Raw genomic sequence first — 25,822 nt, forward strand, 5'->3', positions numbered from 1 at the left:
GTTACCCTTTTTTATATTTTTGGAGAACAGTTTGCAAAAGGAAAGTTGCTTTTAATTCTTCTTTAAGTGTTTTATAGAATGTAAGAATGAAGATATCTAGGCCTGGGCTTTTCTTTATGGGAAATTTTAAGTGACTAATTCAATCCCTTTTCTTATTTTAAGTGTAGTCAGATTTTCCATTTCTTACTGTTTCAAGTTCAGTGGTTTTGGTCTTTCTAAGGATTTGTCCATTTCATCTAAGTTACCTATTTTCGGGGAATATAATCATTTTATAATATTCCTTTATCCTTTTTATTTCTATAATATCTGTAGTGATGCTCTTTCATTTTTGGTTTAATAATTTTAGTCTTTTCCCCTTTTATTAAGTTTAGCTGAAGGTCTATCAAATTCATTGATCTCTAAAGAACCAGCTTTTGTTTCATTGATTTTCAAAATGTTTTCCTATTCTATATTTCATTAATTTTTGCTCTAATATTTATTATGTTCTTTCCTCTGTTTGCTTTCTGTTTAGTTTGCTCTTTTTTTCTAGTTTCATGTGGAGGAAAGTTATGATACTGGTTTAAAATCTTTCTTATATAGATGTTTATAGCTATAAATTCCTTTAGGCAGTGTTTTAATTGTATCTCACAGGTCTTGGTATGTTCTGTTTTTGTTTTTATGCGTCTCAAAATATGTTATAGTTTCTCTTTGACGTGATTGGTTATATAGTAGTGCAATGTATAATTTCTGCATATTTGTAAATTTTCCCAAATTACTTGCGCTGTTGATTTCTAATTTACTTCCATTGTGGTTGAGGAATATGCTTTATTTGAATTAATTCATTTTAAATTTGTTGAGTCTTGTTTTATGACCTACCATATAGTTTCAGGGGTAATGTTCTATATGCAGATAAGGCAGCTTTGTATTTTGTTATTGAATAGGGTACATATATTATATATATAATATATATATATTCTAATTGATCTATATAGTGTTCAAGTCTTTTACATAATTGTTGAATTTCTATTTGTTCTATCCATTTTTGAAAGTGAAGTTCCCCAATTATTGAAGTTGCCAGTAGTATCTTTGAATTGTCTCTCTTATCAATTTTTGCTTCATGTATATTGAGGCCCTGGTTTTAGGTGCATACCTATTTATAACTATTCTATCTTCCTGATGGATTTACCAATTTATCATTACAGAATGACTCTACTTATATCTGGTAACAGTTTTCTCTTAAAATCCTTTTTTCCTCTGACATTAAGATAGCCAGTTCATTGATTATTTATTATCATATTATTTACTTTCTACATATTTGTGACTTTTTCAAATCTTCTCATTCTGATTTCACTCCATGGTTGTCAGAAAACATACTTTCTGTAATTTCAAGTCTTTTAAATCAATTTGGGCTTTTATGGCCTAGTTGTCTATCCTGTAGAATCTCCCATGTGCACTTGAGAAGGCTGTTTATTCTGTTGTTGAGTTGGGAGGTTCTATAGATTTCTATTAGATCTAGTTGGTTAATGTTCTTCAAATCTTTTATATCCTTTTTGATATTCTGCTTAGTTGTTCTGTCAATCATTGGAAGCAGGGTATTGAAATCTTCAACTGTTGTTGAATTTTATATTTGTTTTTGCATCATCTAGGAAGAAAAACGACCTCTAAGACTCTGAAGTCTTTCTCAGTGTTTTCTAATTTTCAGGACACTGAAAAGTAAAAAAAAACTCCAGTGATTAGATGATATATTTAAGGCAGATATTTGGGAATGGCTCTAGGATTTTCAGATGATCTGGCACATTGGTATTCGGATTCATTTTTATTTGCTTTTAACAGCATAAACTGCATATATAGATCTGTGATCATTGGCTTTTAATTTTCTTAAAAGTTACTTAATCATAATTGTCACCACTCACCCTGAGAATCTCAGGTGTAACCACACAGGCAAAGGTAGAGTCAGCTTTCTCCAAGACTGATGACTCTGTACCAAGTAGTCACAGGCACTGGAAAAAGCAGAAGAGAAACATACATAGATTTGGCCTCACTGAAGTACCATCACTTGAACCAAATTTACCTCTGTTTTTAATCTTTTCAAAGTCGTGTTGCTCTGTAAAAAAACAACAACAACAAACAAACAATTTCCTTCAGTTCTCCCTCAACCAAGAGGGGTCATGATAAAGATTATTTATTTTTTACAAAGTCAGGTGTCAGTAATTCCATGGAGGATTTCCTCAGTCTTAAATTGGATTGTAAAAGTAGATCCATTTGTGGAACTGGATGACTTACTGCTTTTCATTCTCTTGGAACCTGTCTGTCATCTGCAGAGCCTCTCTCCTTTGCTCAGCTATCTTGTTCCTGTGTTATGTTCAGTTCCTTGCTCCAGGCACTGTCCTGGGTGCTGGTAGGAGAGCAACAGACATAACAGGCACAGCCTGCCGTCTTGGAAGAGAAGGAAATGCTAAGCAGGCATCTTATAAACAATTCTTGTTGACAGCATTGGTGGACATTGTGCAAAAAAAGGTACAAGGGCTGAGAAAGAATACCGCAGGGATCTGAACATGGCCTGGAGGGTGTTGTGGATTTGGCAGTTCTGTAGGGATGAACACTAAGACTTTCCTACATAATTATGTGCTCAGGTTATGCAATCAAGTTACAGATATTTTTCTTTGCCTTGTATAGGTAAATATAGTGGATTAGAACCTTTAAAATACCATATTAAAATCTATTCTCGTTCTTCAAATGAATAAAGTTTTGTAGAATTTTTCAGTATAAGCTGCGACTAATGATGAAATTCTCCCATAAACCGGGAAGAAGCCTGTGGTTGCAGTTAGGGTTCAGAGGGAGGGAGTGGATCAGACCCAACAGAACTCCACTGGATCTACGTACCCAGATCACACTGATGGGTGCTGTGAACTACAGAGGGGGCTGGAGGCTCAGTCCTCTTTTAAATCGGTGAGAACCCCTGAAGAGGCCCCCTCAGGTCTAGATTGGAAGAATAAATTTTCCTTTACTTAGGCTTGAGCTGTCAGAACAACAGGGGTTGGAGTGGTGGTGCTAGAGGGCAGAATGCTGGTTGAGGGGGCATTGGGGTGAACTTTGACTTTGAATTCAAGCAAAAGGGGTGCCAGGAGTTATGACGTGTTTGCCACATTGCTTTCTCATTATGGTTTTCTTTCTTCTGACTTGTCTTTGATTCTTACTGGGGGTGGGAGAACATGTGTTTAGAAGGGCAAGTCCTTGGGCCCAGTAGAGAAGACATTCCATGGTAACAGCTGTGGAGTATTTTCCCTGGAGAGTCTAAGTGAAGGGGATGGTCTCTGTGGTCCTCCACAGAGGACATTCCTGGATGGCCTGGAGTGTGGTCTCATCGGTTACCTGGCAGTGGTTTGATTTACCTTGCTCTACAAGGCCCTTCAGGCTGCAGGACATTGGGAAGCACAGGGGGCCTCTGGGAATCCATATGTCTTGATCTTTGACTGGTAACATTGGCTGTAAAGTGAGCTGCTTGCAGAAGGAGACTGTCTTCATGAGACAGAATCAAACTCACCTGCTACCAGGATGTGCTGGTTGTGTACGCTCTTGTTTTTGTTTATGCAGAGACACGTATAAGCACGCAATGAGGAACAAGCTATGGAAACTGATAGCTGTTCTCAGCAAATGTTTCTGTGTGCTGTGTTCTCAGTCCATTTAAGTAAAGTATTATTATTTTATTATTATTTTATTATTTATTTTTATTATTATTAAAGTATTATTATTCCCATTTTGTATATTGAGGCTCAGCACTGGTGTGTGTGTTGGGGGTGGTGAGGCTTCAACCCCAGGTCTGCCTGATGTCCCAGGCTTTGTCCTTTCCCTCTGCACCATATTGCACTCTTATTGGTATGAAGATACTTAGAACAGAAAATATGAGCAGGTTTTAAAACTTCTCATGTAAGGTGAGCCCGATTCCCATGTGATCCCTTCATCTGTAGGGTGACTTTAGCCTCCGTGTGTGAGTCCATAGCAGCCTTGGCATCTGGTGGTGCTCTGTGCATCTGGCCCCACCAGGATGTGCCGTATAGCAAGGTGAGAACTGGGCCATTCTTGGGCCTCCCCCCCCCCCACCTGTTCCTGAACCTGCTGCCTTACATGACCTCATCACAGCCACACCATTCAAGCCAGGCAGAAGCAAGTGTCAGCAAGTAGATCTCCTCCACACTCAACTCCACCCTTCTATACCCAAACCCATGGGGGCTTGTGCACACACTGTCTCATATAGACCTGCACAATCATGACTTCTCAAGAGTGATAGTAGATAAATAATGATAGCCTCAAGCCCCTTTCTCCTAAACTAAGATTCTCTGGCAACCCCAGTGGATGTTCTCCTGGGGCCTCTTTGGTCTCTGAGCTCTGGCATGTTCCTGCACAAGGGCTGCTTGACAGGCAGAGTCATTTCATTTTTTTTTTTATATAACTAACAGTATTTTATTTATTTATTTATTTATTTATTTATTTATTTATTTATTCATGAGACACACAGAGAGAGAGGCAGAGACACAGGCAGAGGGAGAAGCAGGCTCCATGCAGGGAGCCCGATGTGGGACTCAATCCCGGGTCTCCAGGATCACACCCTGGGCTGAAGGCGGTGCTAAAGCGCCGAGCCACCCGGGCTGCCCGGCAGAGTCATTTCAGTGGGAGATTCATGTCCTTTGGATTTACCAGCATCCCTTAAGCCCCTCTGAGGACAGCTCAGGACTCTTCCCTTTACTGGGTCAGCACCTGCAAGAGGCAAGGAGCATGTCAGTCTCATCTATCACTATGTCCCAGGCCTCAAAAGTGCCTATCCATGCTAGGTATACAGTCAACATGAGTATACAGTTTGGTGTCTCTGCTTGGCTACTCTGAGGCAGTAAATATTATATGTTCTCAGTCCCAAAATGTGAATACTAAAGATTCCTGGGGATTAAATGAGGTAACTCAGATAATACACTACATGCTTGATAGTTAATTGCAATTGTTGTGGTTGACTCCAAATTCAAGCAGTAGAAGCTCTTGCACTTGTACTTTCTTTTTTCTTTTCTTTCTTTCTTTCTTTTTTTTTTTTGTACTTGTACTTTCTAGTTCAGTGACAGCCTTAAGCATTGTACCCAGGGTAATAGTTGGTCACTGTTAACCATCCCTTACTATTTTGACTCTCCTTGCTTCTTACATTTCCTGCTTTTCCTTCTCTGTTGCCTCTTCTTTCAAATGCCCTGGTAGCTACCTCCACTTGTCCCCACCACAGTATCACAGAACAGCAAGACACAAAGGGATCAGGGATTTTGACAGGGATTTCCCTGAATCTGTACATTGTTTGGAGGACATCATAATAATAAGTCTTTCAGTCCATGAACATAAGAGGTCTTTCCATTTTTTCTTATCTTTAATTTCTTTCAGTAACATTTTATAGTTTTCATATACAAGTATTTCATCTCTGGGTAAAGTATTTATGAACATTTTGTTCTTTTTGGTGTTATTATAAATTAAATCATTTTTCTTAATTTCCTTTCAGATTGTGTATAGAAAAACTGATCTTTGTATGTTCATTTTGTGTCCTGCAACTTGCTGAATTCATTTATTTGTTCTAACAGTTTTTTGTTTAAGATTTTATTTATTCATGAAAGACACAGAGAGAGGCAGAGACATAGGCAGAGAGAGAAGCAGACTCCATGTAGGGAGCCCGATGTGGGACTCGATCCTGGGACTCCAGGATCAGCCCTGAGCTGAAGGCAGATGCTCAACCATGAGCCACACAGGGTTCCCTTCTAACAGTTCTTTTGTATTAAGGAGGATCTTTAGGGTTTTCTACATGTAAGATCATGTCATCTGCAAACAGCAGTAACTTTACTTCTTCCTTTTCAATTTGGGTGCTTTCTATTTCTTTTTCTTGCCTAATTTCTCTGGCTAAGACTTCTAGTACTCTGTTGAATAGAAGTGGTGAAAGCAGACACCCTTGTCTTATTCCTGCTCTTCAAGGAAAAGCTTTCAGTTTTTCATTGTTGAGGATGATATTCACTCTGGGTTTGTCATATGTGGCCTTTATTATGTTGAATTTCCTTCTATTCCTAGAGGTTTTTTAATGTTTTTATCATGAAAGCGTATTGAATTTTGTCAGATAATTTTTGTGCATCAGTTGAGATGATCATGTGGATCATTCTGTTGACCAGATATTTTTATGAAGCCAAATTATATACAAACTAAAAAACCAGTAAAGCTTTGTTCACCTTTTCAGGAATTGGCTAATTGGAAGATGGATATATTGATGTTAATATTAAAGACTTAAATGTTAGACCCAACTCTGGCAAAGACTGACAATCCCTTTCCTCTGTTAAATATTTTCTTTGTATTTCTTCCATTATATCCCATTATGTGCTGTATACAATTAGTAAATGTTAATTGGGTAATTGGATACCAGAACCCTCTTTCAAAGTCTGAGGATTCATAGTAACTGCCAGTAATAAATAGCTTTCCATATAAATAGTGAGTTAGTATATGTAGAGGAAAAGACACTGTTTTAAAGTCAACTGTGGGAGGCAGGGACACAGCTTGAATTTGATTTCCATGAAGAATCCTGGCTTTTTAGTTTAGGAAGAAACCATGGGACTCTATGGATGAGATGATAATGGTATCTAGGGTGGTTTGCTTTGAAATGACCTTGTGAGAGTGGGAGGGGGAGAAGGTACAAAAATAAAACAAAGAGGACAGTATGTTAAGTTCATTGTATATTCTCTGTATTTTTGTATCTGAGATTTTTCATAATAAAAAGTTCAGAAAGGAACTCAGGGTAGATTAATGATGTGGCAGCTATATATCAAACTATAGCCACCACAGCAATACTTATGAAGAATTTTAATGATGTGATATAACTAAGAAAATCGATAAGTCAATCTTCTAATAAGTTGTATGTGTGCATGTACACACAAACAGCTGCATAGACAAAGATATTGGAAGGAGGTTAAAACATTAATTGTGGATATCCTTGGTTAAGGTTGGATTTGGGGTAGATTTTCATTCTCTGTATCTTCTGGACTTTTCTACAGTGAACAAGAGAAAAATAATGAACATACAGTGAGATATCGGTTTCAGGTGTACAATGTAATGATTCAGCATTTCTGTATATTGCTCAATGCTCATCATGATAAGTGTATTCTTAACCTCCTTTATTTTACCCATGAGAAAAACATAATTTCTGAAAAAGCTTTTTTAAAAGAAAGGAAACAAATCTGCCTTGGGTAAAGTGAAGCATTTGTTCCAGTTGACTGTTTTCCATGAAATTGCTCTGGTCAGTGATTAGATAAGTGCCTCTGTGGTTACTGATCTTGAGCTGTGCACCTGTTTTTGGCCTGTACTGCCCTGTATTCTGCCCTGGAATCTGTCTTTGGTGGGGTGTGTGCAGGTAAAGTTGTGGGCAAAAAGCAGTCATCAAAACCATTTTCCTCATTGTTAACTTCTGTTAAGCATGTCCCTTTTAACATGAATTTCCATCTGATTTTAGTGAGCTGAACATGATTTCCACAAGGGTGATGGACATTAAGCTTCGAGAAGCTGCAGAAGGCCTTGGAGAGGACAGCACAGGTAAGGCTCTCACTTCCCCTGCTCTGGGAAGAGCCCATATCGGGTTGTGGGGCAAGGGGAGCCAAGCCTTTGCTCTTGTATGTGTGGAGGGTAGGGGTTCAGTTCAGAGTGTTCAAGTACTCCCATGCCCTTCATACTGTAATGAGAGAGCACATCCAGATTGTTCAAGGCCACTGAAGGCAGTGCTCCTTTGCTTTGCTGTCAAACATAGGGGGTTTTAAAGTCATTTTCCTCATTCCTGGAGGTAAATCTGTCCCTATGTTTTGGTTGACTGGAAAACAAAGGAGTAACAATACAATGGAATCATTTATCACCCAAGAACACCCATAGGATCAGTAGGAGGTTGAGAAAAGTATGAGATAGTCTGATCATGCAGAAGAAATAATATTATCAAGACAGAGCCTTTGATCTCTCTCTTTTATGGCTCTTATTCTCCTTCAGAGACCTTTATTATACCCTTCCTGAGCTAAATTCCAGGCCCATGACTCATCACAATGTTCTAAGAGTTACCCAGTTACGTGATTGGTTCACTGTCATCTGTAGATTGTTATTTGTGTCTTGATAAAGTTGTTAAATTGGCATTAAAAAACATTAATCTTCCCACAATGTACCTTTTTCCTAGATTAGCCATTTATACTCCCCTTGTTTTGGTAACAAAAGTCTCCAACGCTATCTTGTTGAAAGTGAAAATGCTAGTCATGATTTCCTTTGATATAGTTCAGGGAGAAAAACTTCTAATAGTATTTAATCCCAGATGCTAACCCTTAGCTTCAGATACTAATTTCATTAAAGATTCTATTTCATAAAGATAGATTTACCTTATTATCTCATATTATAACTACTTCTCCTCTGTCACATTTTGTTAGACACCAAATAAGCCCAAATATAAGGTAAAGTTTTAAAAATTAAACCTGAGAGAAAATAGAATTTCAAAATTTCTCATATCACAGGATAATGAATTATTACTGACTTTAAGCAAGAAAATGCTCTTTGAAGAAGTATTTCATTAGTCTGGAACAGCCTCCATGAATGCTACTTTTGGATATTTACAGAAAAATGAAGTATCAGTTTTTAAAAAAGAGAGAAACTAAGTATTCTTTTTCTCCATACAGTCATGAGCTAAATTATTCAAATCAACCCCTTCCCATTTAAAATTTAAAAATCTAGATAAGCTGCAACAAATGGTGTTGAAAAAACCGGACAGCCACATGCAAAAGAATGAAATTAGACTACTTTCTTTTACCATATACAAAAATAAACTCAAAATGATTAAAATGTGAGACCTGATACCATAAAAATCCTTGAAGAGAGCTCAGGCAGTGATTTCTCTGACATTGGCCATAGCAACATTTTTCTAGTTTTGTCTCCTAAGGCAAAGGAAATAAAAGTAAAAATAAACTATTGGGACTACATCAAAATATGAAGCTGCACAGTGAAGGAAACAGTCAACAAAACTAAAAGACAACCTACCAAGTGGGAGAAGATATTTGCAAATGACATAGCCAATAAGGGGTTAGTATCCAAAATATATAAAGAACTTATATAACTCAATACCCAAAAAACAATCCAGTTAAAAATGGACAGAAGATATTAACAGATATTTCTCCAAAGATGACATCTAGATGGCCAACAGACACACGGAAAGGTGCTAAACATGACTTATCAGGGAAATAACAAATCAAAACTACAATGAGATATCACCTCACACCTGTCAGAATGGCTAAAATCAAAGCCATAAAAAACAAGTGTTGGTGAGACTGTAGAAAAAGGAACCCTTGTGCACTGTTGGGAATGCAAACTGATACAACCACTGTGGAAAACAGTAGGGAGGTTCCTCAAAAAATTAAAAGTAGAACTACCCTAATATCTATGAATCATGCTACTTGCATTTACCCCCAAAATACAAAAACATTAATTCAAAGGGTTACATGCACCCCTATGTTTATTGTAGCATTATTTGCAATAGTGAACAGCCCAAGTGTCCATCAATTGATGAATGGATAAAGAAGAAGTGGTGTGTATGTGTGTGTGTGTGTATGTGTGTGTGTGTGTGAAAATTAATCATTAAAAAGAATGAAATCTTGCCATTTGCAGCAAATAGATACAGCTTTTAGAAAGTATAATGCTAAGCAAAATAAGTCAGAGAAAGACAAATACCATAGGATCTCACTCATTTGTGGAATTTAAGAAACAAAACAAGCAAAGGGCAAAAAGAAAGAGAAGGAAACAAAAACCAAGAAACATATTCTTAACTATAGAGGACAAACTGATGGTTACCAGAGGGGAGGTGGCAGGGATGGGGGAAATAGGGGATGGAGATGAAAGATTACACTTACCATGATGAAAGAAAATAAAATAAAACAATTTAAAAATTCCAGATAAGAAAAGATTTTTTAAAGTAATAAATAAGAAGGCCAGAATTGAAAGAGAAATGGGAATATAGAGAGATAAATGGGCATAGAGGCCACTTTTGCCCTCAGATCATTTACCAATCTTGGAAATTTTGAAATTTTATTTTCACATCTTTATGGAGTGGTAGATGAAGCAATGGGTCAGATGTCAAAGTACAGGTCTGTTCAAAGTGGGCTATCTAATAGTAGATCCTCCTGGCAATAAATTGGGGGCCCAACAAGCAATAAAATCTGAGTAAGTGTGAACCAGGAGTAAGTCAACCCTTTGTAGATATGTAGCTTGCGTTTGTATCACTTGGGTAATTTAGAGAATCTCTGCTCTTGAGCTTGACTAATAATATTCATAGACTGAATATGACCGTAGATACTTTATAGCATCAAACAATCTTCTCTAAAGAAAAATACCTTCTATCTAGACTTCAAAGTATTAAGGAAAATATGTTATTCAATTCCATGACAAACATACAGTCAGTGACAACCAAGCATATAAAGCAGTAGGGCACCATGAATGAGAACCAACATGTTATGGGTTTAATTATTTCTCCCCCAAAGTTACATATTGAAGTCCTAACCCCCAGGGCCTCAGAATAGGACCTAATTTGGAAAATAATTACATTGCAGATGTAATTAGTTATGAGAAGGTCACGCTAGAGTATGGTGGGCTCCTAATCAACAGGGGGAATATAGACACACGCACATATACAGGGAGAAAACCATTTGAAGATACAGCCGGATCAGGGTGATGGCATCTACAAGCTAAGGAATGCCAACAGTTGCCAGCAAACCACCAGAAGTTAGGGGAGATGGAATAGATAGCCCTTTGAAGGAAGTAACCATGCCAACGACGCCGTGATCGCAGATTTTTAGCCTCCAGAACTGAGAGACAATACAGCTTTGTTGTTTAAGCAGCTTGGTTTATGGTACTTTGTTATAGCAGTCCTAGCAAACTAATACACGGCAGAAACAAGAGAAACAGATGCACAAAGGCATCAAATAACAGAATTATCAAGTATATGCTGTAAAACAAATGTCCGCAGTATGTTTGATGATAATTAGAAAAAGTGAAAATACCTGGAAGGAACTAGAAACTATAAAAAATATCATTAGCTCCCAGCCTGTGCTCAAAAGCAAGAGAGAGAAATAAAAAGGATACAGGTGAAATTCAGAAGAAATAAAACTATCTTTTTTTTGCAGATGACAGGATTATACAATATATCAAAAAAGTACTTCGATCTATCTCTTAAGCAAGTGAAGCAAGACTGCAAGGTACAAGATCAAAATACAAATACCAGTTGTATTTATGTATAACTAGCAATGAACAATTGAAAAATTAAATTTTTTAAAGTACTATTTACAATAGCACAAATTTTAAAAATATTTTGGTATATATCTAACAAAATGTATGCAGGATCTGTAAATGAAAAATGCAAAAAAAAAAAAAAAAAACTGAGTTGGTTAAAGAAAGTCCTAGATCAACAAAGAATGATATATTAGGGGTTATGGACTGAATATTTGACTCTCCCTTCCCACAAAATTCATACTTAAAGTCCTAACTCCACCATGTTTTAGTATTAGGAGGTAGGGCCTTTGGGAGATAATTAGGTCATGAGGGTGGAGTGCTCATGAATGGAATTAGTGCCCTTAGCAGAAGAGGCTAGAGAGCTACTTGATTTCTTTCTGGCATGTGAGGGCATATCAAGAAATTACAGTCAGCAGCCTGTAAGAGAACACTCACCAAAACCCCACTGTGCTGGTTCCCTGACCTCAAACTTCTAGCTTCCAGAGCAGTGAGGAGTGAATTTATTATTCATAAGTCACCCAGTCTATGGTACTTTATTATAGCAGCCTGAATAGACTAGAACCACGTTTACAGATTGGAAGACTCCATGTTCTAAAATGTCAGTTCTCCCCAAATTGGGCCGCAGAATGGTGTATTAGTACATGTGGGGTAGAATATGCTGTTTATACATCTGCTGTGGAAAGCTAGACACAAGAACATTGTATTCTGTAGCAAGAATATTGACCAGTGATCATTTATTTGATTTCCATGACAAGTCAAAGATCTTTTTTATTTAGGAAGAAGCCAAATCCATACGGATGAAGGGATAATAGTATCTGGGAGGAATTTGCTTTGAAATAACCTGGCAGGGATGGGAAGGAGGAGGAGGAATAAAGATAAAGTGATCAAAATCCCAGGAGGATATTTTGCCAGCATTGACAAGCTGACACCAAAATTAACATGAAAAAGCAAGAAAACTAGAATATTGAAAACAATTTTGACAACAAAATTGGAGGACTCATATTACCTGATTTCAAGACTTACTGTAGAGCTACAATAATGAAGCCAAATCTGGTACTGACAGAAAGATGGATGTGTAGAGATAAACAGAGTCCAAAAAGTAGACCAATACATACAAATATGGTCAATTGGTCTTTGACAAAGATAAAACAATGGAGACTCAACGGAGAGAGGATTGTCTTTTCAACAAATGGTGCTAGAACAAATTGAACATCCCTATGGGAAAAAAGAGAACTTTGACTTATATGTCACAGATGAATCAAAAATTAATTTAAAACATCATCAAACAACAGCATAAATGTAACGCTATGAAATCTTAAAACAAAATATTTATGACCTAGAATTACATAGAATTCTTAGGTAGGACACCTCAGTCCTAAAGTTGGACTTCATTAAAATTTAAAACTTTTTCTCTGTGAAAGACCCTATTAAAATGAAAAGTCACAGGCTGGAGGAAATATTTGTAAATCATCCTGACAAGATACTTGTATTTAGAACTCTCAAAATTCAACAATAGGAGAACAAACAACTTTTTTTTTAATTTATTTTTTATTGGTGTTCAATTTACTAACATACAGAATAACCCCCAGTGCCTGTCACCCATTCACTCCCACCCCCCGCCCTTCTCCCCTTCCACCACCCGTAGTTCGTTTCCCAGAGTTAGCAGTCTTTACGGAGAACAAACAACTTGAATAAAAAAATAGCAAAGGTTTTAAAAGATGCTTTACCTCAGAAGATATACAGATGGCAAATCAGCTCATGAAAAAGTACTAAACATTTCTCCCTCTGTCCCCCCAAAAGAACTCTATAACAACTTTATTCATATTGCCAAAAATTGAAACAAAACCAAATGTCCTTCAACTTGCTCATTGTTTAAATAAAGTAGTATATCCCTACAATGGAACTGTACTCAGCAGTAATAAGGAACAAACTACTGATGGAATAAGGACATGGATGAGTCTCTAAATGCGTTGTGCTGAGTGACAAAACCTAGAATCCACTGTATGAATTCATCTATATTACATTCTGGAAAAGGTACAACTATAGGAACAGAGACACTAATTGTGGTTTCCAGAGGTTAGAGATGGGACCAGTTTGGCTACAAAATGGCAGCATGAAGATAGTTCTGTATCTTGAGGTGATTATGCATCTCTGTGTGTACCAAAAAAAAGTGAATTTTACTATGAAATGTTTTTTATTTTTTTTAATTTACTTTTTATTTTTTATTTTTTCATTTTTTTATTTATGGTAGTCACAGAGAGAGAGAGAGAGAGACAGAGACATAGGCAGAGGAAGAAGCAGGCTCCATGCACCGGGAGCCCGATGTGGGATTCGATCCCGGGTCTTCAGGATCGCGCCCTGGGCCAAAGGCAGGCGCTAAACCGCTGCGCCACCCAGAGATCCCCTGAAATGTTTTTTAAAGAGGGAGAGGGAGCGAGAGAATTCCAAGCAGGCTCCATGCCCAGCACCTTGCCTGACATGAGGCTTGATCATACGACATTGAGATCATGACCTGAGCTGAAATCGAGAGTCAGATGCTCAACTGACTGAGCCACCCACGCCTTCTAATTTACTATGTAATTTTTAGAATAACGTTTTTTTAAAAAATGATATACTAGATTTGAAAACCATCAAATGGATTTTTTTAGAAATATATATAATTGTCTCAATTAGAAATTCATTGGATGAATTTAACAGCAGATTATATCAGCTCAGGTTAGATCAATCATAAGAAAGTATATAGAATATAGCATAGAATGGTAAAATGATGGGAAGTACAGAAGAGAAGGTGCTTAGAGATAAATGAAAGAGTATAATATACACATGAGCACAGTCTTGAGAGAGTAGCAGGGAATTTTCTGGAACTGATTTTAAAAAAAGATGACCCCATCCACAGATTTAAGAAATCAGATAAACCCAAAGAAGGATAAAATGAAATCCAGATAGAGTAAAAATATAGAAGATCAAAGACAAAATGAAAAATTAGTCTGAGAAAAAAATATGACTTTCAAAGGAGCAGAAGTTGACGACTGACTTCTCTACTGCAAAATAGAAACCTCAAAACAGTGAAATAACTTCTTCAGTATTACTGAAAAAAAAAAAACTGCCAACCTAGAGAGTTTATACCTAGAAAAATGTACTTTAGGAATAAAGGAGATATAAAGGCATTTTTAGACAAATAGAAACTGAATTTGTCATCAGTAGATCCTCTCAAAGCAGATTCTAAAGGAGAATTGTCCTAGATGGAAGGTCTGGAACACAAGAAGGAATGACAAGGAAAATGAGAAATAAGCAGATACATCTAAATAAACATGGAAGGAGGGCAGCCTGGGTGGCTCAGCGGTTTAGTGCTGCCTTTGGCCCAGGGCATGATCCTGGAGACCTGGGATCAAGTCCCGCATTGGGCTCCCTGCGTGGAACCTGCTTCTCCCTCTGCCTGTGTCTCTACCTCTCTGTCTCTGTTTCTCATGAATAAATAAATAAAATATTTTTTAAAAAATGAACATGGAAGGATATCTTTTGAGTTTTTTAAAGAATGAAAACAATAGAGCATATAAATAGGATTAAAGTATTCTGAGTTCCTTGTATAAGAATGCATAATATAATAGAATTCATAATATAATTTCTAGGGTAATTACTGAAAAACAGAGATTAAAGGCATAGTTTACAAACTCGAGGTGGGAAAAACAAATTTTAAAAGTCAGCTAATGCAAAAGATAACAAGAAAGGGATATTAAGAGAAAGTATATAAGATGTAGACTTGTTCTTTTTTTTAATAAAATAATTTTTATTGCTGTTCAATTTACCAACATACAGAATAACACCCAGTGCTCATCCCGTCAAGTGTCCCCCTCAGTGCCCATCACCCACTCACTCCCACCCCCCACCCGCCTCCCCTTCCACCACCCCCAGTTCGTTTCCCAGAGTTAGGAGTCTTTATGTTCTGTCTCCCTTTCTGATATTTCCTACACATTTCTTCTCCCTTCCCCTATATTCCCTTTCACTATTATTTATATTCCCCAAATGAATGAGAACATACACTGTTTGTCCTTCTCCAGTTCCATCCACTTTGAAGCAAATGGTGGGTATTTGTCGTTTCTAATGGCTGAGTAATATTCCATTGTATACATAAACCACATCTTCTTTATCCATTCATCTTTTGATGGACACCGAGGCTCTTTCCACAGTTTGGCTATCGTGGACATTGCTGCTATAAACATCGGGGTGCAGGTGTCCCAGCATTTCATTGCATCTGAATCTTTGGGGTAAATCCCCAACAGTGCAATTGCTGGGTCGTAGGGCAGGTCTATTTTTAACTCTTTGAGGAACCTCCACACAGTTTTCCAGAGTGGCTGCACCAGTTCACATTCCCACCAACAGTGTAAGAGGGTTCCCTTTTCTCCGCATCCTCTCCAACATTTGTGGTTTCCTGCCTTGTTAATTTCCCCCATTCTCACTGGTGTGAGGTGGTATCTCATTGTGGTCTTGATTTGTATTTCCCTGATAGCAAGTGATGCAGAGCATTTTCTCATGTGCATGTTGGCCATGTCTGTGTCTTCCTCTGTGAGATTTCTCTTCATGTCTTTTGCCCATTTCATGATTGGATTGTTTCTTTGGTGTTGAGTTTAAGAAGTTCTTTATAGATCTTGGAAACTAGCCCTTTATCTGATACGTCATTTGCAAATATCTTCTCCCATTCTGTAGGTTGTCTTTTAGTTTTATTGACTGTATCCTTTGCTGTGCAAAAGCTTCTTATCTTGATGAAGTCCCAATAGTTCATTATTGCTTTTTTTTTTTTTTTGCCTTCATGGATGTATCTTGCAAGAAGTTACTGTGGCCAAGTTCAAAAAGGGTGTTGCCTGTGTTCTCCTCTAGGATTTTGATGGAATCTTGTCTCACATTTAGATCTTTCATCCATTTTGAGTTTATCTTTGTATATGGTGCAAGAGAGTGGTCTAGTTTCATTCTTCTTCATGTGGATGTCCAATTTTCCCAGCACCATTTATTGAAGAGACTGTCTTTCTTCCAATGGATAGTCTTTCCTCCTTTATCGAATATTAGTTGGCCATAAAGTTCAGGGTCCACTTCTGGGTTCTCTATTCTGTTCCATTGATCTATGTGTCTGTTTTTGTGCCAGTACCACACTGACTTGATGACCACAGCTTTGTAGTACAACCTGAAATCTGGCATTGTGATGCCCCCAGATATGGTTTTCTTTTTTAAAATTCCCCTGGCTATTCGGGGTCTTTTCTGATTCCACACAAATCTTAAAATAATTTGTTCTAACTCTCTGAAGAAAGTCCATGGTATTTTGATAGGGATTGCATTAAATGTGTAAATTGCCCTGGGTAACATTGACATTTTCACAATACTAATTCTGCCAATCCATGAGCATGGAATATTTTTCCATCTCTTTGTGTCTTCCTCAGTTTCTTTCAGAAGTGTTCTATAGTTTTTAGCGTATAGATCCTTTACCTCTTTGGTGAGGTTTATTCCTAGGTATCTTATGCTTTTGGGTGCAGTTGTAAATGGGATTGACTCCTTAGTTTCTCTTTCTTCAGCCTCATTGTTAGTGTATAGAAATGCCATTGATTTCTGGGCATTGATTTTGTATCCTGCCACGCTACCAAATTGCTGTATGAGTTCTATCAATCTTGGGGTGGAGGCTTTTGGGTTTTCTATGTAGAGTATCATGTCATCGGCAAAGAGGGAGAGTTTGACTACTTCTTTGCCAATTTGAATGCCCTTAATGTCTTTTTGTTGTCTGATTGCTGAGGCTATGACTTCCAATACTATGTTGAACAGCAGTGGTGAGAGTGGACATCCCTGTCTTGTTCCTGATCTTAGGGGAAAGGCTCCCAGTGCTTCCCCATTGAGAATGATATTTGCTGTGGGCTTTATTAGATGGTTTTTAAGATGCCAAGGAAAGTTCCCTCTATCCCTACACTCTGAAGAGTTTTTTCAGGAATGGATGCTGTATTTTGTCAAATGCTTTCTCTGCATCTAATGAGAGGATCATATGGTTCTTGGTTTTTCTCTTGCTGATATGATGAATCACATTGATTGTTTTACGAGTGTTGAACCAGCCTTGTGTCCCGGGGATAAATCCTACTTGGTCGTGGTGAATAATTTTCTTAATGTGCTGTTGGATCCTATTGGCTAGTATCTTGTTGAGAATTTTTGCATCCATGTTCATCAGGGATATTGGTCTGTAATTCTCCTTTTTGGTGGGGTCTTTGTCTGGCTTTGGAATTAAGGTGATGCTGGCCTCATAGAACGAATTTGGAAGTACTCCATCTCTTTCTATCTTTCCAAACAGCTTTAGGAGAATAGGTATGGTTTCTTCTTTAAACGTTTGATAAAATTCCCCTGGGAAGCCATCTGGCCCTGGACTCTTGTGTCTTGGGAGGTTTTTGATGACTGCTTCAATTTCCTCCCTGATTATTGGCCTGTTCAGGTTTTCTATTTCTTCCTGTTCCAGTTTTGGTAGTTTGTGGCTTTTCAGGAATGCGTCCATTTCTTCTAGATTGCCTAATTTATTGGCGTATAGCTGTTCAGAATATGTTTTTAAAATCGTTTGTATTTCCTTGGTGTTGGTAGTGATCTCTCCTTTCTCATTCATGATTTTATTAATTTGAGTCTCCTCTCTCTTCTTTTTAATAGGGTTGGCTAATGGTTCATCTGTCTTATTAATTCTTTCAAAGAACCAACGCCTGGTTCTGTTGATCTGTACCACAGTTCTTCTGGTCTCGATTTGTTTGAGTTCTGCTTGAATTTTAATTAATTCTCTTCTTCTGCTGGGCGTGGGGTCAATCTGCTGTTTTTTCTCTAGCTCCTTTATGTGTAAGGTTAGCTTTTGTATTTGAGTTCTTTCCAGTTTTTGAATGGATGCTTGTATTGCGATGTATTTCCCCCTTAGGACTGCTTTTGCTGCATCGCAAAGATTTTGAACGGTTGTATCTTCATTCTCATTAGTTTCCATGAATCTTTTTAATTCTTCCTTAATTTCCTGGTTGACCCTTTCATCTTTTAGCAGGATGGTCCTTAACCTCCGTGTGTTTGAGGTCCTTCGAAACTTCTTGTTGTGATTTAGTTCTAATTTCAAGGCATTATGGTCTGAGAATATGCAGGGGACGATCCCAATCTTTTGGTATCGGTTCAGACCTGATTTGTGACCCAGTATGTGGTCTATTCTGGAGAAAGTTCCATGTGCACTTGAGAAGAATGTGTATTCAGTTGAGTTTGGATGTAAAGTTCTGTAGATATCTGTGAAATCCATCTGGTCCAGTGTATCATTTAAAGCTCTTGCTTCTTTGGAGATGTTGTACCTAGAAGACCTATCGAGGGTAGAAAGAGCTAGATTGAAGTCACCAAGTATAAGTGTATTATTATCTTAAGTATTTCTTCACTTTGGTTATTAATTGGTTTAAATATTTGGCAGCTCCCACATTCGGGGCATATATATTGAGGATTGTTAAGTCCTCTTGTTGAATAGATCCTTTAAGTATGAGATAGTGTCCCTCTTCATCTCTCACTACAGTCTTCGGGGTAAATTTTAGTTTATCTGATATAAGGATGGCTACCCCTGCTTTCTTTTGAGGACCATTCGAATGGTAAATGGTTCTCCAACCTTTTATTTTCAGGCTGTAGGTGTCCTTCTGTCTAAAATGAGTCTCTTGTAGACAGCAAATAGATGGGTCCTGCTTTTTTATCCAGTCTGAAACCCTGCGCCTTTTGATGGGGTCATTAAGCCCATTCACGTTCAGAGTTACTATTGACAGATATGAGTTTAGTGTCATCATGATATCTATTCAGTCCTTGTTTTTGTGGATTGTTGCACTGAACTTCTTCTTAAAGGGGAATTTTAAGAATCCCCCTTAAAATTTCTTGCAGAGCTGGTTTGGAGGTCACATATTCTTTCAGTTCCTGCCTGTCTTAGAAGCTCTTTATCTCTCCTTCCATTTTGAATGAGAGCCTTGTTGGATAAAGTATTCTTGGTTGCATGTTCTTGTCATTTAGGACCCTGAATATATCCTGCCAGCCCTTTCTGGCCTGCCAGGTCTCTGTGGAGAGGTCTGCTGTTACCCTAATACTCTTCCCCATAAAAGTCAGGGCTTTCTTGTCTCTTGCTGCTTTAAGGATCTTCTCTTTGTCCTTGGAATTTGCAAGCTTCACTATTAAATGTCGAGGTGTTGTATGGTTTTTATTGATTTTAGGGGGGAGAAATCTATTTCCTGGATCTGAATGCCTGTTTCCCTTCCCAGATTAGGAAAGTTTTCAGCTAGGATTTGTTCAAATACATATTCTGGCCCTCTGTCTCTTTCATCGCCCTCGGGAACCCCAGTTAAACATAGGTTTTTCTTCCTCAGGCCGTCGTTTATTTCCCTTAATCTGTCTTCATGGTCTTTTAATTGTTTGTCTCTTTTTTCCTCAGTTTCCCTCTTTGCCGTCAACTTGTCTTCTGTCACTCACCCGTTCTTCCACCTCGTTAATCCTCCTCATCAGGACTTCTAGTTTGGATTGCATCTCAATTGATTTTTAATTTCTGCCTGATTGGATCTAAATTCTGCAGTCATGAAATCTCTTGAGTCCTGTATTCTTTTTTCTAGAGCCACCAGTAGCTGTATAATAGTGCTTCTGAATTGGCTTTCTGACATTGAATTGTAATCCAGATTTTGTAATTCTGTGGGAGAGAGGACTGTTTCTGATTCTTTCTTTTGAGGTGAGGTTTTCCTTCTAGTCATTTTGCTCAGTGCAGAGTGGCCAAAAACAAGTTGTATTTGGAAAAGGAGAAAAAGAGAGAGAAGGAAAGAAAAGAGAAAAAGAAAAAAGAAAAAAGGAAGAAAGAGAAGAGAAAGAAAAAGAAAGGCGAAAAAAAGGGTGGGGGAAGCAATCAGAAATCAAAAAGAGGGGATCCCTGTGGCCCAGTGGTTTGGCGCCTGCCTTTGGCCCAAGGCGCGATCCTGGAGACCCGGGATCGAATCCCACGTCGGGCTCCGGGTGCATGGAGCCTGCTTCTCCCTCTGCCTATGTCTCTGCCTCTCTCTCTCTCTCTCTCTCTCTCTCTCTCTCTCTCTGTGACTATCATAAATTAAAAAAAAATTTTAAAAAAAAAGAAATCAAAAAGAAAAAAAAAGAAAAAAACACGGGGGAGTATCTTTGACTGTATACTTTAAATCCCTTGGCTTCCCCTGGAACTTGTCCGTCTAGCTGGTCTTCTGGGGGAGGGGCCTGTTGTGCTGATTTTCAGGTGTTAGCACTTGGGGGAGCTGCTCTGCCCCCTGCCTGGTGCAGGGCTCAGTGGGGGTTGTTTACCCCGTGAGGCCCCTGGAGGAACAACCCTGAGGCCAGCTCTGGAGCCCTGGCTTCAGCTCCCGCAGTCTGCAGGGCCTGGAGGCTCCGGGGCGGGGCCGCTGATCTGCTCAGCTCGGGGCAGGAGCGTCCTTGCTGTCCTGGGCCCTCCCGGCCTCTGCCTGTCCCGGGGGAGGCCGGATCCTGGGTTGTGTCCCGGTTCCCAGTGCTCCCGGGGCCTGCGCTGTTGGATTCGCACTCCCGCCCCGCAGCCCCCTCCGCGGAGCCGCCCCGAGCCCCTCCGAGCTGCTCCGGGTCCCGCCGAGCGCGCTGCAGCCCTTAGGGAGCTCGGCGTATCTCCCGGGGCGCAGGTGTCTGTTAGTGTCCCAGGGAGCCCGAAGGCATCCCCGCCCTCCTGGGTCCTGCTCCAACTCCCTGCAGGCGCCTTTCCTCCCGGGAAGGTTGGTGCAGCTCCTGCTTCTCCGGTACTGGGCTCTCCTGTCCTGGGGACACTCGCCCCGGCCTTAGCCCGGCTCCTCGCGGGGCCCCTCCCCCTTGGAGGCCTTTTGTGTCTTTATTTCTTTTTCCCTGTCTTCCTACCTTGATAGAAGCGCGAACTCTTCTCACTGTAGCCTTCCAGCTGGTCTCTCTTTAAATCTCAGGCCGAATTCGTAGATTTTCAGGATAATTTGAAGGTTATCTAGGTAATTTGGTGGGGACAGGTGATTTGGGGACCCCACTCTTACGCGATCTTGCCCCTCCTCCTTCTAGACTTGTTCTTATTAATGTATCAGTAATTACAGTAAGTATAAGTAGACTAATTACTCTGCTTAGAAGTTAAAGATCATCAAATTGGATTTCTAAAACTCTTAAGTCCTAGGACACCTGGGTGGCTCATTCAGTTAAGTGTCTGCCTTGGCTCAGGTCATGATCTCAGGGTCCTGGCATCAAGCTCCACATTGAGCTCTCTGCTCAGTGGGGAGTCTGCTTCTACCTCTCCCTCTGCAACTACTCCCCCTCGTGTGCATGCACACACATGCTATTTCTAAAGTAAATAAATAAAATCTTTTAAAAAAATAAATAAAACCCTAAGTCCTACATATACAATTCAGAAAAGTTTAAAGTAAAAGGATAGAAAAACACATATGGTGTAAACACTAGGAAAAAGGAAGCTCGATTGGTGCATTAAAAGCAGTCAAAATAAAATTTAGGGCAAAAAGCATCACTAAAGATGAAAAGGGCCATTTCACAAAAGGTTCAGTTCCCTAGCAAGATAATTTTACCTTTCTCTGTACCATCGTAATGTTAAAAGTTATAGAAGAGAAATTGACAGTCAAATAAAAATAAAATCTGCAGAGTGGACTGTTTTTAAATACATCTCCATCAGCAATTGATAGAACAAATGTGTTAAAAATTAGTAAAGATACAACATACCTGGACAACACAATTAAAAGGAAAAAGGCCTTGTCCTAACAGACATGCATAGAACGTTGGCAAAAATATATTATTGTCAAGCACAACAGGAACATTTACAAATTTATGGTAAGCCATAAAGCACATCTCAAGAAATTTTAATGACTTCAAATCACACAGAGGGTTTTTTCTGACCGCAGTGTATTTAACCTGAAAATCATAACAGAAAGATACTAAGAAAATCTCCAAGTGCTTGGAAATTAAGATCTACTTATCTAAGTAAGCTCTAGGTCTAAAAACGTATTATGAGGGAAATTAGAAAATATTTCATCCAGACAACAATGGAAATACATCAAAATGTGTGGATGCAGCCAAAAAGGGGAAATGTACTGCCCTAAGTGTGATGCTATAAAAACACAAAAAAGCCTAAAAATTAATTAGCTAAGTATTCATCTTGAGAAGTAAACCTGAAGAAAGTAGGAAGAAGGAAAGCATAAGGATTAGAACACAGAAGTTAATACAACAAAAGATAAACATTCAACAGAGAGAATTAACAAAGCTAACTTTTTAAAAAGGCAAATAAAATTGATCTCTGGTGCAACTGATCAAGGAAAAAGGAGGAGGCACAAGTAATAAATATCAGAGCTGAGGAAAGGTGGTGTGGATGCTAAAACAATACGAGGATATTTTTAATCACAGGCCGATAAATTTGAAAATTTGGAAGAAATAGGCAAATTCCTGGAAAAACGTAACTTCATAAAACAGATTTGAGAAGTAGAAAATCGAAATAGTTCCTGTGACCATTAGAGAAACCAAACTTAACAGCCTAGCAGGCAAACAAATCTAACACAGGCAGGTGGCCGATGAACCAGCCACTTGCAGATAGGACAAGAGTGTTCAGTGGTTAGCCACTCTCTTTAACCCTCAGAGGGTGGTGAGGCTGCACGTGTGTCCAGATCTTTCAGGGATGCAAACCTGTGTATCAGCTAGGCAAAGGCCAGATGGGGTCCTGGCAGGTGCAGAAAACTCTTAAGAGTCTTTCCAAATAATAAACTGTCATCGAGGACCATCAGTTAACAGCATAACCATTTTGTGATTGTTAAGGTAAGGAAACTTCCACTAGAAGCTAAGAAAACTTGGCTCTAGGACTGATTGCCCTTTGGGGTATATGTAAGGTAATATAAGGACCCCCAGCTAGAGTAATCCTAATACTCCACATTAAGGCAAGATCATGTAAACTTCCCAAAGGGACATTCATCTAAATATCAAGATACTATGTTTTTTTTTTTTTTAAAAGGAAGTCAGCTCACAAAATTGTTTACTTATAAAACTAAATTGTTTTTGCAAATGTTCAGGATATGTTAGACAGTATCCTGCTGATCTCTGGTGTTACATCCTTCTGTTGTTAGTTCTCATAAAGATTCAGAAGGAATGAAGGTCGCTGAGCTGTTCATGTGACGTCACAGGATCCTGGAGATAGAATTTGTGGGTGAGAATAAAGGAAGCACCAGAGAAGAAATCACAGAATGTTTCAAAGTGTCATAAACTCTGACAATCCAGGCAGCTTGACAGAGGGGGGATCAGTGCTACCACTACCATTTGACGGTTTTTTTTTTTTTTCCACCAGAAGTTGTCAGCTCCTCCTGCCATCCAGCATTCCAGAGAGCACCACAAGGCTGGGTGGGACCTCTTCTGCTTGTCCTGGGCTCACATGTTCATACTAAATGAAGCAGTTGGGGATTATTCGGGAAAAAAATTTGAGTTATCACATGGCCTTTACCCCACCAGGACTTCTTGCTTTTGGCTATGTATATTTTAGATGCTAAAACTTGCTCAAATAAATAAATAAATAAATAAATAAATAAATAAATCTCTCGTTTGTACAATGGAATATTACTCAGCAATTAAAATACAATGGAATATTGCTCAACAACTAAAATCCAGTGGAGGGTGGCCTGGGTGGCTCAGCAGTTTAGCGCCGCCTTCAGCCCAGGGCCTGATCCTCAAGACACGGGATCAAGTCCCACGTTGGGCTCCCTGCATGGAGCCTGCTTCTCCCTCTGCCTGTGTCTCTGCCTCTGTGTGTGTGTGTCTCATTAATAAATTTTATAAATAAATAAATAAAATAAATCTTTTTTTGAAATCCAATGGAATATTACTCAGCAATTAAAAAGGAAGCAGGTGGGGGTGCCTGGGTAGCTTAGTCAGGTAAGCATCCAACTCCTGATTTCAGCTCAGGTCATGATCACAGGGCTGTGGGATCGATTTTTTCAGGTGTGCAGTAACAGTCTGTGGGGCAGTAGGACTTGCCAGAAGTGCATAATTGATGCATGGACAAAAATATTGCTCTCTGCCCTTCTGGTGCATAGCTCACACATGCTTGGTAAGTACTCACACTAATTCTTTCTGCATAGGAAAGAAAAAGTCCAAGTTCAAGACGTTTAAGAAGTTCTTCGGGAAGAAGAAGAGAAAGGAATCGCCATCTGCCACAGGGAATAGCGCCTGGAAGCAAAGTCAGGCGAAGAGTGAGGTGATTGCCATCGAGTCGGGACCAGTAGGCTATGACTCAGAAGATGAGCTCGAGTAAGTTGACTTGTGTGTCCTTCAGGCTCATGTGCTCTCATTAAAGCAGGTGGGGGGCCACAGGGGCACGGGGGGACCCGAATACTGTCTCATTGCCTTGGTAACTGGCTGGATTTCTGAGCCCACTTCCCTCCCAGGGAATTCCACTAGAGGTTTTTCCAGAGAAGTTCTGTTTTCTGTCTCTTTATACATAGGGATGGAGAAATTTGAGGGAAAATATGATCAGGCACCTGCTATGTGCCAGGTGCTGTGTTTTACATTAAAAGTCTACAGTCACTGTGGGAGACGAGGTCAGATCCAGCTAGCATTTTATAAATGAGCAAACCAAGCTTTAGAGAAATTTTGGAGGCCTTGCCCATTGCCCTGCAATGAAAAGTGGCAAGATTAGGATGTAAGCCATGACTTTATTTGACTTAGCACTCTTTTTGAGGACATAGATACTATACCAGGAAAATACATCCATTAGAAGGAGAGGTAAGGGGAAGGCTTCTTGCTGTCAAGTCCTAGAAAAATCATACAAAAATCCTGTTGGATACAAAAGAACCAATAGGTATGAAAATTTGGGGAAATCTAGTGAAGTGATCCTTATTTCTATAACTTGTACTTCACCAAAATATAGATACAGTAAACATGCTTCAGTGATTCCAGCAGTTACAAAAGGGAAAAAATACACCCAGATTTGTTGCCATGCAACAAACATAGTTTTCATTCGAGAATAAAACTCCACGGAAGGTATAATGACCCTTGGGACTGGGGAACAGACCATGCTAGGACCAGGTCACAAGCTTCAGCATCCCTGTGGTGGTGTCTGGTCCCCTCTGTCCTCACCAATCTCCTTGCCTTTTTTTTTAAGAGGAGTAGGAATTATGTTGACCACTTGGTGGCACCAGATGACTGAAGCGGAAAGATTCACGTTTTTTTCCTTCAGGGTTTTTGTTTTTGTTTTTCCTGGCGCTGGCAGGGAGCAAGAAGGACCCACACTGCACTTTGTGAAGAGCACCAAGGATGGGCTGTATACATACGCATTTTTTCCTTAGGCAGCATGCTCCATATTCTGGGGGAGTAAGGCATTATCGTGATAATATTGCTAATTATTAATTATTAAATGTCTTCACTGGACCAGCCCCAGGTCAGTTATAACACTCACTTCCACCAACACCCTGTCTCTTGACCAGAACACACAGTGGCCCTTCCAACCAGAGAACAGGATCGCAGTAGGGGTGAGCAGGGATTGAGTGTGTGTGTGTGTACATGT

At 39.1% G+C, this 25,822-nt stretch overlaps 1 protein-coding gene across 7 annotated transcripts in view; it reads left to right on the forward strand.

Moving 5' to 3' along the window:
* CRACDL (CRACD like) overlaps positions 1 to 25,822 on the forward strand; it is a 186,168-nt gene that overhangs the window by 118,359 nt on the left and 41,987 nt on the right. For all 7 annotated transcript variants that reach the window (XM_035696575.2, XM_049115461.1, XM_049115460.1 and 4 more), the window contains exons 2-3: positions 7,490 to 7,569; positions 24,399 to 24,567. In XM_035696575.2, the coding sequence (XP_035552468.2) occupies positions 7,490 to 7,569; positions 24,399 to 24,567 (249 nt within the window). The remainder of the gene's footprint in view (positions 1 to 7,489; positions 7,570 to 24,398; positions 24,568 to 25,822) is intronic.

This window comes from Canis lupus, chromosome 10 (assembly GCF_003254725.2).
Source record: "Canis lupus dingo isolate Sandy chromosome 10, ASM325472v2, whole genome shotgun sequence".
NCBI classification, from domain to species: domain Eukaryota; kingdom Metazoa; phylum Chordata; class Mammalia; order Carnivora; family Canidae; genus Canis; species Canis lupus.